General features: G+C 40.8%; 1 protein-coding gene across 6 annotated transcripts in view; it reads right to left on the minus strand.

Annotated features, from left to right (window-relative positions):
- The window catches only part of CDC16 (cell division cycle 16), a 144,455-nt gene that overhangs the window by 2,194 nt on the left and 124,762 nt on the right, over positions 1 to 17,499 (minus strand). For all 6 annotated transcript variants that reach the window (XM_085622527.1, XM_085622525.1, XM_085622524.1 and 3 more), the window contains 4 exons: positions 9,305 to 9,368; positions 8,998 to 9,059; positions 7,761 to 7,896; positions 4,910 to 5,000 (listed from right to left, as the gene is read on the minus strand). In XM_085622527.1, coding sequence (XP_085478653.1) covers positions 4,910 to 5,000; positions 7,761 to 7,896; positions 8,998 to 9,059; positions 9,305 to 9,368 — 353 coding nt within the window. The remainder of the gene's footprint in view (positions 1 to 4,909; positions 5,001 to 7,760; positions 7,897 to 8,997; positions 9,060 to 9,304; positions 9,369 to 17,499) is intronic.

Consider the following 17,499-nt stretch of genomic DNA (forward strand, 5'->3'; position numbering starts at 1 on the left):
CCAATAGATAGCAATGTTACTGCTAGTGGGTGAGCTGAGGGCAGCTGCTGTGCTGCCATTGGTTTAGCCAATTGATGAAGTGATGGAAATGTGCTTTGAAGATCGCTGCAGCAATTCGTCTATGTATCTCACTATGGATTTCTTTCAAAGTAAAACCCAACGGTGCTCCAACCACAGCATGCTTCATGCCGCCCACCCTGTGCACTAAGGAAGGGCAAGATAATGTGTTCAATTGACTTCACCCACTGCCAGTGCTACACCCAGGGCTCCGAGAATACATGTTTCACTCCTCTCCCCCCATGAGTGAGAAAACAATGCCACCGCTGCTATTGATAGGTATATCTTTAAGTTATCCGAGGCATGTTTTCAATTAAAAGCGCAAGAATTCTGTGACTCCGTGGGAGACAATGGGTGGAATTTTATCAGAGGCCAGTCCAGAGCTCTCAAATGAACCCTTGTCCAGAGTGAGTTGTGCATATAGTCCGAATTATTGCTTTTCTCTACATGACACTAAGCACTGCATCTATAATGAAAAAAAAACTACAGGTGCCAGTGCCAACAGAACATAAAAAAAGAGAAGTGCATGAGCTACTCATGCCTGACATGCATGGGACAACATAGGGGTTTTATCAGTCAGCACAAAGTCATAATCCTATCCAAATGTAGAATTTAGTCCACCTCAGTCCAGATCCACAGAGGCGTCCCTATATGTTTATATTTCTCATAAGGATCCTGGTCTCTACATGAAATGTTCTGCTTATCTTCAGTACACCCCTGTTCTTTCAGGACTGTTGTTCCTAGAAAGAGTGATCACCTCATCTTATTTATGATCTTTTGCACCCCCTACCATTCCAGTATGGAGAGCCACACATCTGTGCTAATGGAGGTCTCTCCTTACTTTCTGAACCATCTGTTGTTGGGAAGACAACTGTATTTTCCTTCCTTATTGGCAGCAGCCGTCATAATATAGAATGGAAATCCACACATATTCTAAGGCACAACACACTTTGAAATGCACCACCCCCACCCTTTCACACAACCCATATCAGACACACCTTCATCACTATATCGTAAAGGGCAATCAGGTTGTCTATTTTCACCAGTATTCGCCAGTAGAATTTATACTATGTTGTGAGTATGTTGAAATATGAAAAAAATCGCTGGCTTTCTACATCGGATGCCAACACATATGACTATTGCGTACAGACGCCAAAGTTATTTAGGATAGTCTTCTTTATAGTTCTTGCTCACACGTCCGAATAATATAAACGGTCCGAGCAGGCCGGCTCCGACCACTTATATATAATTGGATGTGTTAGCAAGAGGCGATCCTAATTAACTTCGGCGTCTGTACGCAATAGACATATGTGTTGGAACCCGAATGAGAAGGAAGCAAGTATTCACAGGATTTTATTTTTCTGCAACACAGAGTCCTGAGGATGGTCTCGTCGACCCTTAGGGCCATTGAAGACCGAAACGTCAAAACCACATCCTTATTAACTTGAAGCATTTTAAACTGGTCTTTGTAACGTCCCAGTTTTGCGCATATCTGCATGATTAAATCATTGGGACTAATGATGATTTTTGCATTGTTTTGGTTAAAAGGAGTGACTGCGCTTCCATCGGTCCCCTTGCTTGATAGAGTCTAGAGAATTGGAGGGATTTCTTGGTAGTGCCAGTGTTATTAATTAAATGTACATATTGTCTATATATAAAATGTGGCTTATGCTAATGATATTTATTGTATAAATACAACAGATTGAATATAAATGAAGTAAAAATATTCGAATCTAGGAATACGTCCGTGACTGTAATTATCTGATGTATGATTAATCACTTGGATCACATATGTGACAGTGGTAAAATGTGGAAATAATCTGTTAAATAATTCCACAAGGGATATATTGTATTAGTTAGCTGTTCCACCCAGTTCCTTGAGGAAAATTGGGTTGCCCTATTGTGTGAATAGTACATTTAGACCCAACACCATCCTACACCACATCACACACAGCCATGCCACCTCACCTTTTTATTTGAGATATTTATATGGTACACTTGTACCACAAACGTTTTAGGGCACCTTACAGAGTATATATACATTGCAAATCATCATACCAGGCTGAACTACAATGAGCAGAACAGAGTAACAAGAATAGGTGCATTTCTAAACTACAACAGAATATAACATAACAACCGGATAAACCTTCACAGAATAAGAAGATACTAGTACACAGGAGAGGGTGATGGTAATTTAGTGGTAGTCAGGAGAGTTATATTTAAATATGTTACCTAAATGCAGCAAAAGAGCCATTATATTTAACGTCGTTGTAAAGAGAGCTCAGTGAAGAAATCACAGCACCAGAGGAGTTTTCTGTGCAAGAGGGTATTTGAAGCAGGATACTTTAAGCTGTCGGAATTACAGCTTCTGAGTTCCAGTGTCTGCTTGAAATGGTGTATAGGCTCGGCTAAGTATGTCAATGAATTCAAATGTAAATCTTTGTAGGCGAAATAACACTTATAATAGGATTCTTGCTGGTAAAGAAAGCAAATACAGGTCACAATGGACTGATATGATGTGGCTGCATTTTTTTTTGTCAGTGACAATTCTAGTCATGAGCGGAGTTAGTGAAGATTGTGGAACACCAGCTCAATTAGCTATTCCTAAATCAAAACTCGACACAAGAGACCTTACAGCAGTTTTCAGGTGATCTGATATGTTTAAATGCTTAACGTTTTTAAATAAAGGAGCAAGAAATAAGTTTATGCAGGACACACAGGCAAAGGTAGAATCCAAGGTGAAACCAAATGATTTCAGCAGTATGAATGATGGAAAGAAGTTATCCGGGACAGAGGCAAGGGGTCGAATTTGCTCCTAAATTAAGGTGAAGGGAGGACTAATTCAATATTCTGAAGGCGAGCATTAAGAAATGTTTAATTATTTATATATGATGTTTCTTGAGACAAGTACGAGAAATATCCCAGAGTGTTGATGTTTTTGGGAATATATATGTGATATCCATATACTGAAGTATGGAGACGTGTATCTCTGAAGATCAGGCTCAAAGGCTTCATGTAGAGGTTAGGATTGAGCCTAAGACAACCACAGATGTTGAAGTTCTTCTGGAGATGAAACGTCTTATTTTTACCACTTTAAGGCAATTAGTGAGAAATGAGGACAACCGACTCAAGACCTTAGCAAGGAAGCCCATATAAAAGTCAAGGCTGTAGACAACCCTGTTTTGATGAATTGCATTCAAGGCCATATATGGGTCAAGAAGACTCTGTAAATAGGAGTTCCCCCTCATACAGAATAAAGTGATAAACTAGGAATTGCAGAACAGCTGTTTCAATGTTTCATCATATCACAACATACAACACCAAACCTACCCAGCCTGCATCACACACCATCCAACACCCTATCACTCTGTATATTCCATCCACAGACCATGCTACTTCACTTACATTAAACCACAACACCACACATCTCGCCATTATTAAAGCACATCAAACAATCCAGCTTCCTTTTACCTCTTCACCATATCCCCGACTCCATCAAAGGTAAAACAGATCACGCCTACCAGATCTGACATAACGCCATTAAGAATATACCATTCAGTGCAACACTACATGAACTATCCAAATATTTCTCTCACACACACACACAACACAAAAGCACTGGAAACCACACTTCACCATAGCATACTCCAAACAGATATATCACTTCAGACACAAACTCTAGGTCACGAAACCGGTCAACAAAGATATTAAAAGAAAAAACACCTTTTGTATACAAATATACTACTTTTCAACAACCAATTAACATGCAATCATCGCTGAAATAGTATGAAAGATTTCATGCTCCCCAAAAACAAAGCATTAATTTAATATTCCAGCCTTAAACAGAATTCCAGCATTTAAAATCTCAATTTCTATGGTTTTATCTTTACATTTCCACTAGACTACTCTTTTACATTATCTGGTGTCTCAGAATATTTGATGTTATAAATTCAAAAGGGGATTGCTCCTGGTTAGCAGCCTTACGAGAGGTTTAGATCGGAATGTGATAAACCTCAAAGATTAAACACGGAGATCATGTTCTTTGAGCCAAATTGTTGAATCTGGCTCCATCCACTAATTGTGTTTGGTCTCAAAGTAATGCAACCAAAGCAAGGAAACTGATGGTAATATGGGATCTTGATTTTACCTTTAATTCACAGATTGAAGCGGTGGACAGCGGTGTTGTCTTTCACCTCTGTGACTTAAATGAGTACTTCCCTTTTTGAATAACAAACTGTGCAAGTCGGCCAACTACTAAGGCATAGTCGAATAACGCTAATAGGTTAAATATAGCGCTTACAGCATGCCAGTTTAAAAGCCTGTAGTTATTACACAATGCCAGAAAAAATAATCAGCAGAAGAACTGAAAAACATGACTCAATTTCTGAAGCCCTTGAACTCGGCATTGGCTGCATGAAAGGAAAGCATAGTGTTTAGATTCCATGCTACACTTCAAATGCATTAATTTCATGCCCCCAATTTACCAAAAAATCTACACAGCCTCTCATTCCTTGAGATCAGAAGAGCCTATTCTCTTTAGCATCCTTGTCCTATCTTAGATACCATCAATGAACATACGGGACACAAGTCTCTCTAGCAGTGCTACATGATAATAGTTGAGTAGTCTCAATATTGCTTTTTACTGCAAACTCCAGAAACTGGTTACTTAACTCAAGTTCAAATAAATGTATTTGTTACACATAGTGATGGTTATTTGTATAGGTTATCCCATTTCCCTGCTGTTCGCTATTAATCTGACAAGATTTGCCCCCTTTTTATGACAAATGAAGCGGATTAGATCAGTAAAATAGTTTTGTTAATTAATAAATTGAAAATGATAAATGAACGTTACCAATGTATGCGTCAGAATCGCCAATGTACATTTCTATGCAGTGTCCCAGCATGGTGACTGAAAACGTATCATCTCTACGAAGACCGAGGGCCTACAACGTCAAGAAAATGAATAGGTTAACATTAAGAAAATTACAAAAATGTAACATTTCTCTCAAATTCCCTTTTACACCACACCAAGACTTTATAATATACTGATGTGGAAAACAAACCGAAAAGCAGTTGGAATGTAAATATAAACGTGTTCCCTCTCAGACTATTGCCATATGTAACCCAGAACAGGACAACTGAATAAAATGATGAAATTCTGCTAAAGAATGAGGAAAAAGGAAGCGTTAAAAAACTGAATATTATTTGCTTCTTTAGGAAAAACGTACCTAACGGGACAAATGTCACACCCTTTAATGATCAAAAAGAGACTGATTTTTTTCCCCAGGAGATTACCTAATCAAACAGGCCCATGTCACTTGGGTAAAAAGACGAACATGTAATACTGAAGACTACATGTTCCAGAATACAATGTTATTTTAAAAATATCCTTGATTGCCCTTATTTCCAAGTTTATTTTTCAGATTAGTGGGGTACTGAACAAACTTATTTTACCTTATCCTTCTAGAGACGAACAGCATGGCCTACCTACTAAAGGCTTGGTCGACACGGCATACTTCAAACATACACGTTTTAAGACCATGCAGGTGTATCACAAGGTCAGGCAGATAGTTCGACTCTCCTGTCCACTGACAGGGTTTAATTTCTACAGCTCACTCGTTCAAAACCTTAATTTTTCATCTTAAGTCACTGACAACTACTTAAATTGTTGGAGAGCACTTGGTTTACATACAGTAGGCCAGTTTTATTCCAATGGAACAATAAGGTAATTTACTCACCTATTCGATGAATTTGGAATGTCTAACAGGACGCTCTTTAGATATCTGCAGTTCCGGAAGTTTTTGAGTCCGCTTCCGACTAATGAGGTCATGTTTGTTGACAATACCTTTTGGCTAAATTTGTTAGTATCCCACGCTGTGATACTATAAGTATCTTTTCCAAAATCTTTATTGATAATAATGATTCTGCTGCAAATATTGAGCACCTGGCTGGTAAATGGCAGCGTGGTCTGGCCTTGATCTCACCAGGGCAGATGATTACTGTATTTCACCATCACAAGATGTGCTCAATGTCTCTCGCCTAAAGGCTTATTTTTTACAAATTATTGCACAATCTTTATTATACGCACTATAGGCTGAAAAGATGAGGCCTTAGAGCTATTTTGAACTGTTTTCGCGATCAGTCTGCAGGTGCAGATACCAATCATATCTTTCCTTATTCAGCAAATGTTTTTGATTAACTCAATCAGGTTTTCACACTCAGAATTCGACCCGATCCTCAGGTCATCTAGTTAGGTTCACGATGTTAACAATCATCCCGACGACTACGACGCCGGACATGGAGTCGACTGACGCCACCTACCAACGCGCAGGGGTACTGCCATGAAAAAATTCTGCAGATCCAGTCGGAAGCCTGGGGCAAATTCAAAGGTAAGGAATCTATAACTGTCTTTTTCAGATCTACATTCTTAGCAACATCCAAATACATTTATTGGGCACACAAACATGGCATACAGACCACGTCATCTGCAGATTCTAAAATTAGCCATTATTCTTATCCAAGAGTCAGTTATTAGACAAATTAGAATCTGACATTACCTAATTCACTAATATATTTTAATTAAACAAGGGCACTGTAATGCATCATAATTTCGGTCAGAATCTTTTTTTGGCCGTGTTTTAAAAATGTTTTTTTTTTGCAATTCTGAATGCAAATCCAAGTGTTTTAACTGGGTAGACTCAAAATATAGATTGCATGAGGCTCTGTCCTTGATTCACAGGTAAAAATATATTCTGCTTATACCACTGCATCGATTTCTCATCTGACCAACTGTTTTTCGTGTGCTCCTTAATGAGTGGTATGTCCTCCCTGGGACTCCGTTTTTTTGTTGCAGAAAAAAACAAAATAGTTTGGTTTTAAGGAAGAAAAGATGCATGTTCGGAATTGGCCTAAACCTCAGATGTTCATTCAGCATATTATACCCCGAGAGCAATGAAAATAAAGTGAATGGCAGGTATATGCTGTCTCCCACCAGAATCTCTTTCTGCATTACGGAACCTTGGGAAAATGTAGCAGACACAGGTGGGCTTCCCCGGAGTATGTCAACATTCTACTCACTGTTGTATCACAAAATGATAGGGCCCCCCTGCAGAACGTGAAAGGGCTCCTGAGTCTCCTATTTATTTAGAGATATTCATTAGTCTTCAGCTGAACGCGAGGCTCTCTTGAAGTGTTTGGGGCCCCTAGAGGGTTAGAGGTCCCCATGCGCCGCAGGTACCTCCAGTGCGCATCCGATTCTGCTTACTTATAAGCAGCAGAGTTCCTATCAGCCTATGCCTGCGACTTATGCAAATACAGACAACAGCCTGGCAGCATTTGAAGCCCCTTTGAGTCACCCACCATTATATATATATTTACTGAAAAAACAAAGGTTAAAGCGATGTTATAGTTAGGAAATAATGTTTTTTAAAAATTCTTAGAAATTCTCTGAAAAAAACGCAAAGGTTACAGGGATGTTTTGGTTAGGCTCAGATTTCACTCTTAAAAAAACAGTGAAATATAGCAATTAGAGTTACCTGAGAGAACTATAGCTTACGCCCCGCAATCGACTGCTTATGACAGCCCATATTACATCATTCATGACATGGTCAGTGATTTCACTGACGACATCTCAAATGGCATCACCGATTACATCATCCACAGAACCCTCATACACCCACTAGTCCTAACTAAAACATACCTACCGTATGAAAATAGTCGATGGCACTCTCAAAGTTTCCCATCAAACTATGTATGTATCCAATGGCAGAATAGGTAGACGCATTCTGAGGAATTAAAACAAGAGCCTGTCGGTGGTATTCCAACGCATCTTCATATTTTCTGTAAACAAATCCATGCAAATTAGATAATTTTATACGTAAAATGACAGTAAATGAGTCAAGTCATTTGTCAAGTATGACAAGATTTTTATCAGAGCAGGCAGTGAGACCATCTAAATGTAACAAACGTGGCCAGATTCACAAATCAAATTAAAATAAAATGTGTGAATTCAAGATCACATGCAAGCACTTTTTTCGACTGAAAGAATAAGGTCAATTTTTAAAAGCAGTCTATAACCACTTTGACTCAAATGCTAGCCATTTTTGTGTTTAAAGTACAGCTTTTGCAATTCATTCATTATCCTACTACTACCACTTATGCTATTAACATTTAGATGTGTAGTACACTGCTTCATTATCATACAAGTTGCTGATATAAAATGGGTGTGGTGGTGCCATGAGGATCAACATTCTTGTTCCTTGCAGAATTCCTTTCAAAAGGCTGCCCTAAAGTCCAGCATGTTGATGTGGAGGATGGAGTCCACTGAGGTGCAATGCCTAAGTACATGAAGAAGCACAATACTGGCGCTAACACAGTTTTCAGATTAGGTGTTGCTTGAACAGGGCCGGCTTTAGCACTGGTGGCGACCGGTGCGACAATAATTTTTTGGCGCCCCCCACGCCCCATGACCTCCTTCTCGGATTCTCTCACTACCATCGGGCAAAAGTGTCCCTTACCTCTCCAATCATAAGCTATTGCTAAACACAGCACCCCCCCTGAGGTCCGTGCCCCCTCTACAGGTCAGCGCCCAGTGCGGCTGCACCAGCCGCACTGCTCTGAAGCCGGCCCTGTGCTGGAATACCCAAGTAGTTTAACCTTTTCCTTTATTTTCCCTCAGTGAATGAGAGACCCACCATAAGTCTGGTTTCCTAAATTTTCCCAGGATAGATTTAAGAGACACCTGAGAAATGACATCAGGGCTACCTGGGGCTTACTGTCAGCTACCAGTGGGGCAGTAAGGCACCATGTCTTGCACAACATATTGCGAAGTCCGCAAAGCCATTATGTTCAGAAATTGAATCCACTGGAAGTCTGTTCCGCGCGATCAATTATATATGACTGCGCCAAAACCTCATAAAATTGTTTCACCACAATACTTACTTGAGCTTCCTACACACGTGTCCAAGGTTGTTAAGCAATGGTTCCCACTTGTCCACTGTTACCTGTAAAATAACGGAACATTAAACTCATAAAGAAACGCTTCAACCCTTTTAACTAAATTATAAAACGTCTACTCAACTAATGCTCAATAATATTCAAAGACAAGTACAATGGCGCAAATTAAAATAAACTAAGCAGGTATTTTATCCTTCTTATCTTTAAATAGGGAAATTAATAATGTCCATTATTTAAGAGCTTGGTAAGTACAACGCAAGTCGCAGAATGTGAAGAACCCTAATAGTTGTACCTCATTCCCGATAGCTTTAATCTTCTCTAAAGCATCAAGAAACCATTTCTCTGATGTTTTCCAACTGTAAAAGAAAAAAAAACATTGAAATATTCATTTGTCTCTTATCCAGAAAATCAGTTTATTTAGATGATAAATGTAAAGGTAAACAGAATAAAATATGCTGATGATACTAAAGGATGAACTGCGTCGATCAGAAACTGTTTATGACAGGGGCAATTTATGATCGTGTGTTGTCAATTTCACATCACCTTTGGAATGTTCCTTCTGTGAGCCCTACATGAGTTCCAATAGTAGATGTCGTGAAAGAGTAATACCAGTTAACCAATTAATAATGTTTCTTACACTCATATACTCTTGTGCTTAAGAACATATTCTGCTAAAACTACAACCTTATGCAATGTGTGCTTTCTCTTTGTACTACAATAACATGAAATAAATTGCAATTTGCTCTGAGATTAGAAAAACATGAATAATTTGAGATGCCAGGTAGGATACAGAAACCCGGTTGATAAATTAATGAGGATGCCCTGTGGCAGAATGTTGACTTGCAACCCACTTTGCGTGCCTGCGTTTTTATGCAGAAAGTCTTTTAAGAAGACACAAATGAACAATGTTTAGCCAGGGATGGCATCTTTTACTCTTTGAGATTTCCAGTCTATTATATAGAGAAGACTATAAACAAAAGACCCTTAACAGACAATGTATTATAAAACGTCCTTTTTTTTTCAACTCTTTCTTACCACTAGTACTTTAGCTAATGCAATATTCTCGGAGGGGTGTCTCACGGGGGGAACAATTTGCTTCCCAAATAAATAGTGAAATAAATGTTAGGCAATCCGTGTTAAAGATAACAAGGCATGTAGGCTCTCGATACATAAGCATGGTTGGTTTGGTGCCATCAAATAAGGACTAAACGTTAAGAGGACCCATGAACAATAGTTGTCTTGGATGTGCAAAATAAGGTCTTTGGTGATTAAGACACAAAGCAGAGGAATGAAAGTGACCATGCATGACCATGTATAATCACCTCTATGTTTTTTAGCCCTTGGTATACAAATGCTGCTTTTGAGAGTGGAAGAAATAAGTGAAAAAAGTTCTCATCCTAAAAGAACCTCCCATAAAAAGCCTAGGAATGTGCACCCAAAAAGGCAGGTGAACAGCACCTGTGTAGACCAAGGGGTTGTAGAGAAAAGCGTTAATGATGCAGTAAGGAATGGTATCGTAAGGCGCCCAGAATAGAGTCTTAAAGATCCAGGTGGTGCTTTTATAGAGAGGCACTAAAGGCCACTCTGAGGAAAAACATCTCGGACCAGGAAAGCAAGCAATTCCTTACGAACAAGCCCTCAGAACAGCCCTGCAACATCTAAGGATGGGCCCAGCAACAAGAGCATTGGCAGAAATAGAAGATGAATGGTCTATTTTGGTGAACGGACACCAACAAAAGGTATTTACACCACATTGGTAGAGACAAGTTCAATAAGTCTTGAAGTGAAGAGAAGATCAACAGGACAGTTCAGGTGCAACATTCGCCAGTTTAATTGGGCAAAACAAAATGCTTATGTGTGGCTCAGAAAAGTTAAGTTCCTTAACATTTTTCACGCTTACTTTGTGCTTAGTATCCATTTAAAATGACAAACATGCTGGCCCTCAGGAGGGATGCATATCATGTTGGTTTGATCAATATCAGAGCTGTGCTCAGATGTGAAGAGGAGATATAGAAGTGCACAGTCTTTCTAATTATGAGTGGCTACTGCCCACTCAACAAAGGCTATGCAGCGATCAGGGGTGGCTGTTTATAGTCCAGTGACACAAGTCATTATGCCTGTAAGCCTGTGGGAAGACTTCCTAGCAGCTCTTCCTGTAAAAGCTCACTCAGCCCCATAATTGGTTTCCATCGCCTTCAACATTTCTGAGATATGTATGTTGTGTATAAGAATCAAGGTTAGTGGATGGGCTAGTAAATGTTGAGATCCATTTGGATCCTAAGTGTTTGTGCTACACAAACTGGTGGTTTCCTTTCTGCGGAACTGTTGATGCCCATCTCGCACATCTACGCCTGCCTGCATACCCTTCTCGAAACCTGTGTGCTTGGCAAGTGGAAAAAATATACAGTCCGTTTCCCAGTGTAGGATTCCTACATCCTGAGGAAAGAAATGACCTCCACCAATTATCTATTCTTTGGCCATTACCAGTGGGAGCAAATGCAGGCCAAAATCTGATCCAAATACACATAACCCCTGGATGGGACACAACTGGTCTGACTGGGAATTCTGGTCACAGAAGTCTGCAAAATCTAGCCAGCAAAAAGCAGAGGAGTGCTGGAGTCCCAAGAACTTTGAAGAAGACTCATTAGTTGGCTACGGATTCCTTCCTTGACCGACAGTGACATATAAGGAAGGGGGCCTGCAACATCATCTTGCTGCTGTGACCAGCAAAGAAACAAGGAGCCTATCTTCTTGCCTTCTGAGGAGATGGATTGTGAGGAGGATTCTGTCTGATCCAGAGAAGACCTGCCCACAGCCCAACTGACTGGAAGACCCACATGAGGTCTTCTTGACAGACGATAGTGCTTAGAAGCAACTAGAGTGTCACATCCCACTTACCCAGGAGGAATACAAGAGCTACAGAAAAACGAGGCTGAATTGAGCAGCTGCAACATCAAGCGTAATGGTCTCAATGTGCGCCTTTATAATATTCAACATGAATATTGCCTTAAATGGTCTACTCACTCCTGGAGGGACAAGGAGGCAGTTGTCCTTCAGATACCTAGAGTGGTGCTTACTTCTGCTTATTGTCCGGTTCTTTAACTAAATCTTCCAAGCCCTTACAGTTATCCAGATATTGATGATTCTAGTTATGGTCAGTACCTAACCATAAAGAACTAGATATGTCTGGACCAGTGACTTTTGTAGGTGTCCCTGATCAGTTGGTACCATAAGAAGCAGAAAAAGCAATTATGTCAACACAACACTGGAATGCCAAAATATACAATATGTAGGACCAAATAATTTTTTTTTTATATACACAGTCTGCAGAACCTGGGTCATGACTACAATCGTGCAGTTGTCATTCTGCTGGTGTCTGTTTAAAATTCTCCAAGATCAAGGGTACTCTTCCAACCTTGCTTTTTATTTCTACCAAAAAATGTCTGGCAAAAAACCCTCAAGTGTTTCCAAAGTTGTTCACAATGGAAAACTGATCTGAATAGCAAGGATCGAACACCCTCCTTTACAATGTGTAGATGGTAAGACAGAAATAGAGATGGAATGAGAAGTGGCAGGCACCCTGAAATGTAACCCCAATGGGCTGTCTGTAGGACCCACTATTTTGAGGTAATCCTCTTAAGATCCCCTAGAAATGATCAAAATCATCGATGAGGATTGATGTAATTTATTATACCACATTAAGCTGGTTTTGGTGCCATACCGGAACAAATAGTTACCTTGTGAAGTCCTGTGGAGGCAGGCTTATCAGCCACTGGATTAAAATACACTTTATGTCTATGTTGCAGTTGGAACAAAGTTATCTGTGTCTGGAAGAAAATTAAATATCCCCAGAACCATAGGTACTCTTGGTGAAAGTTTCATGCCAGTGAAGCTTGCTGGAGAGCACCAACCATGGCATTACTCTTTAGGTGCCAGTACAACTTGTTGACAAAGAGTTTTTTGCAGTTTTACAGACATATTAATCATGTGTGACTGCACACCTCCAGACAAACATTTGAAGTGTAAGCTGTCAGAATACCAACCAGGTGCCAGTGCCAATGGATTTGTCAAGTGATGCACAGATGTGCCTCAATGCTTCCATGTCATTCCACCATAACCGACCTGTTCAGATGGGGACTTCATTTTGTCTGGTAGATGCAGGGCCCCTTTTTGGCAATAAGATACAGGACATGAAAATAATATGCCAAAAGGCAATACACACTAGAGGAACACCACACAAGCTATCTTGGGTGACGGGCCTCTGCCCCAAGGCAGCCAAATTATTGGACCCCTTTTCCAGAGTCACAAACACATTAGCTTTGGAACCTGGCTGCGCTAGCCAGCAATTAAAGAATTAGGGGTTGGATAGTACAGATTGCAACCACTAACCTGGGGAATCCAGCTGACAGGTGGGATGGAGGAATGACAGTCCGACCCCTCCTCTTCGTGTTTTCCCCAGGGAACAAATAGGAAGGGCCCACCCGAGGTGAACACCCAGGGGCAAAGGGGAATAGATAATATAAAGAACAGCCATATTCATAGGTTGGCCTTTCCTGCGGAGTCGTCATCAGAGGACAGGTTTATAAGCATGCCTAAAAGGCCACCCAGGGTGTGTGCTACATGCAAGTAAGGAAGGTGACACAAGAGGTAATTATGATGCACCCTACATACCACTGTCTTCCCTTATACCATACACTTCCCACATCCAGTACTCACTCAGGTAATCACACAACAGCAAAGGGGCTGTAAACTCAGGCAACAGGATTTGAATACTTCACTCCTACATCAAACATAAGTACTGGGAAAATTCCACGATGTGTCCAAGTCCCGATCTTTAAGGCAAGCTGTCCAGAGATCTGTTCTCTCTAGACGTGCAAAAGATAGTGAGGCTCACAGGATGCTTCTACGTAACAAACGTAAGGCGTGCAAGTAAACATAAAGGAAAGTATTTGTAGGAGACAACGCTTTGCCAGTGAGCGTGCCCTCAAAGTCTTGTTAGTGATACCAATTAAGGATGCCAGCCCTCTCAAACAAAGTCACTTCAAAAAGGAAGTGTTTGCACAGTAAGAGAAGAATGCCCCCTTACAGGTATGTGCGGCACATACTGCGAGTGTTGCATATGTCTGCGATGGGGCTCAGCTGTTTGCCACAGAAGACGGCCGAAGAACCACCAACTGGGAGCCACCCGCTGCACTCCAACAGAAGGACGCCCACGGTCATTGGGGGAGACTGTTGGCCAATTCAACTGAGGTAGGGAGGAAAGATACCCCCACTCCCTGCATCATAAAGGCATATCCGGGTTAACCCGCACAAGGCTGTCTTAACAGAAGCAGGAACAATGATTGTCCTAAGCGGCAATGATTGTAAAGCATTGAGGATACAGTGAGGACGTTCTTTCTAGCCCTTGTGCAATCATGGCCAAAGCGGAGGCAACTGAGAGCGCTTTTCTTCTGCCGCACATGTGTCTGGGGAGCGGAGTTCATAGAGCAGGTTCGTGCAATGACGAATGCATTCCTCATTCAAAGTCCTTTAACCAGAATATAACACACAGGTTGTGTCACTAAACCTCTGTTAACAAATAAGGACATGACAGAGAGTCTTTGAAAATGCAAGGTGTTTTAGAGGCCAGACCGTGTTTATGCTCCTCTTGCTTTATTTATTCACAGTAGCGGTTCAGGAAGGTTTCCCCCACGTCCCAAAGATAGTGAGAAACAAGGAGTTGTTTAGAACATGTCAGTAACGGCCCACAGCAGTAATTACTAAAATCCTATGGTAATAGGGGTAGTGCTACTGTTTCAATTACAGTGATCTCTAACAATATTACCAGCAATGTGAAAAAGCAGTGGTAAAATTGTCTGTTAACAGAAATTGAGTCCCATCGTCCTTAGCCCAGACTCTAAATGAACCTCCAAGTTCCTGTGAAAGTGAGTGAGGAAACCTCCGTAGAGGGAGCCAGAGAGGGCATTGACAAAGGGTTCAAAGAGAAAGTTAGGTCTGAGACTGGTTCTGGCTGACCCACCGCAGACAGAAATGCAACAGTGGATAAATTAACCGAAACCAACTAAAATAAATAAACCTTGACTTTTGGTGAGGAGGGATCGAAGTGGTTGGTGTGGGCGCAGATGTCCTTAAGTGCCAATACAGCATTAGTGTCACACAAGGGAGCAACGAAGGCTTGAGCAAATGGAGCAGCCACAACTGCAAATATTTTAAGCATAGCTTTATAAAAAGAAGGCATGGTATCAGAAATAGTGGGTCAAGAGACCCGTAAGAAGTAACTCACAAGGTTAAGAGGATATAAATTGCCTTGCTGAAACTGGACACTTATAGCACCAAGCATTTCTCTTACTGGGAAAGTAGACCTCAGACACTTCTCTTTCCCACTTTAAAATGAAGGACAAGACCAGGAACGTTGGTCTCAGTGTTCGCTCAAAACAATCATGTTCGCTTGCCCCTTAAAAACTTTGGCCATGACATTACCTTTTGGCGTGCATACTTGGAAAGAGACACAAGGCTCCAGGATCAGGGTGTACTTCTAGGTACTGCCAACAAGATGTGGCAGAATTTAGAGTACACCTGGTTCTTAAAAAGTAAGGAGAAGATTTGAGCCTTCCAAACAAATTTACATTCTCCATTAACAAGTGGTCACTGTGTCCCAAAGGAATATGCCCCAAAAGTTGGGAGGCTGGTCATGTAAAGGAACAAGGTGGGACTTGCCTAGAAGGGAGAGTTAATATGATGACAGCTGGTGAATATACAGTAGAGCCTAGGGAGACCACTCTACTCCAGAGCAGTAAAGACACTGTTTCCAGTCATCAACATTTGTGTGATAACCTAATGCATTCTGTATTTTGTAGTCTTGCTTTCGCTAATTACACTAGTATGCCTGACAGCATTGACCTGCACATGAAACGTTCAGAACTGGAGATAGTGTCTGTAATGGCCTAAAGTGAGGTTGTCACCCTAGGAGAGGCACCTCCCAGTGCCTAGCCACTCTAGAGTCCACGCTGTGGGGAGCAGCCGAACAAGAGGTTTGAGGCCTGCAACCACTACTATAACCGAGGCCCTTCCTTTCGAGGCAAATCATTTCACCTGCATAATGAGATGCTTGGGGAGGTACCAGTATTTACATCAAGAGAGGGATACAGTGTGGGAGGGGGGACTAATTTCATCCTGACAGGCTCCATGAATGGCTACTCCCCTTTATGGGAGAGAAACTAATGTCCCCCAGCTGACTGAAAGAATGACGCAGGCAGGCCCAAATCTGTAACGGGAGGACCTCTCCTAAACACCTAGTAAGTGGGCAGGGCAAACCTGGAAACTGCTGGAGGTATGAGCACTATCAGCACTTTCGCCACATCTGGCTGTAACCCTGGTACATCCAGATGAAGGGTCCAGACGAAGATGTCCTCCAGCTGTTCAAAATGCAGGACAGCCACTGTCACCAAAAGCGATAGCCACACAGAAAAGATAATCTGACACTACACTTGCTAAAGGAAGGTAAGGTGAAGAACCAAAGATGGAGTGCTCACTGTAGAGACCGAGAACAAACACATTCTGGTTGAAGAAACACTAGAACCTAATGAGAGTCTTAAATTGTAGACACACAGTTAGAACACTACAAAAAAGGGTTAAACCTTTACACCAGTTAATTTCACTGACCTTATCAGAAGCAGCCCTGAAAGAAGGGCACTAAACTATTTATGTAATAGGGAGCTATACTAGAAGCTGCATATTTGCAAACTAGGAATAATAAGTTTGCTTTAGTAAAAAAGATGGCCTCTGGAACTTCACGTTACACATGTGTTATTTACAATTAAGGCTCCCTGTTTTCTGTTTTTACGGATTTTTACAGATTAATACAGACAGAAAACAATGTGTTTTCTCTCTGCATTTATTTTTATAAGTGGATAAATACAGAAAATTGTGCTTCTTTTAAGTGACTTTTCGAGCTGTCTTTCATGAATTGTAGCTTAAAGTAAGTGAAATTAAAAAACAGGATGAAATTTCTATAAATAATGGCATGTCAACATACGTTTGTGGTAAAATGCTAATATTTAGTGGATATATTGTTACGTAATATTTGTCAGCTTAAATACCTAAATGACGACAGACATCAAAGTATGAGTGCGTGTCCTATCAGTTAAAATAAACATGGAAATGTACAGTTTTACAACATCCTTTATACACAAAATAAATATGGATAAATACAGATAAAATGACCAAAAAATAAATATGGATAAATACAGATGGAAATATTAAACAAGCATTGGCATAGCCAATAGGTCTCGCCTTTGGGACCTTATAAGTGTTTAGCCATGCAACAGTTGCATAACTAAATACTTATAAGGTCCAAAAAGCGAGACCTATTGGCTATGCCAAGCGGCCGCGAAAGTGATCGCGATCAAACATCAAAGCGGCCGCGAAAGTGAAAGTAAGCTCGGTCAAGCGCGGCGCGCGTGCCCGCGCACATGCACTGTAGCTCTA

Source organism: Triturus cristatus, chromosome 8, assembly GCF_964204655.1.
Source record: "Triturus cristatus chromosome 8, aTriCri1.1, whole genome shotgun sequence".
Lineage (NCBI taxonomy): Eukaryota > Metazoa > Chordata > Amphibia > Caudata > Salamandridae > Triturus > Triturus cristatus.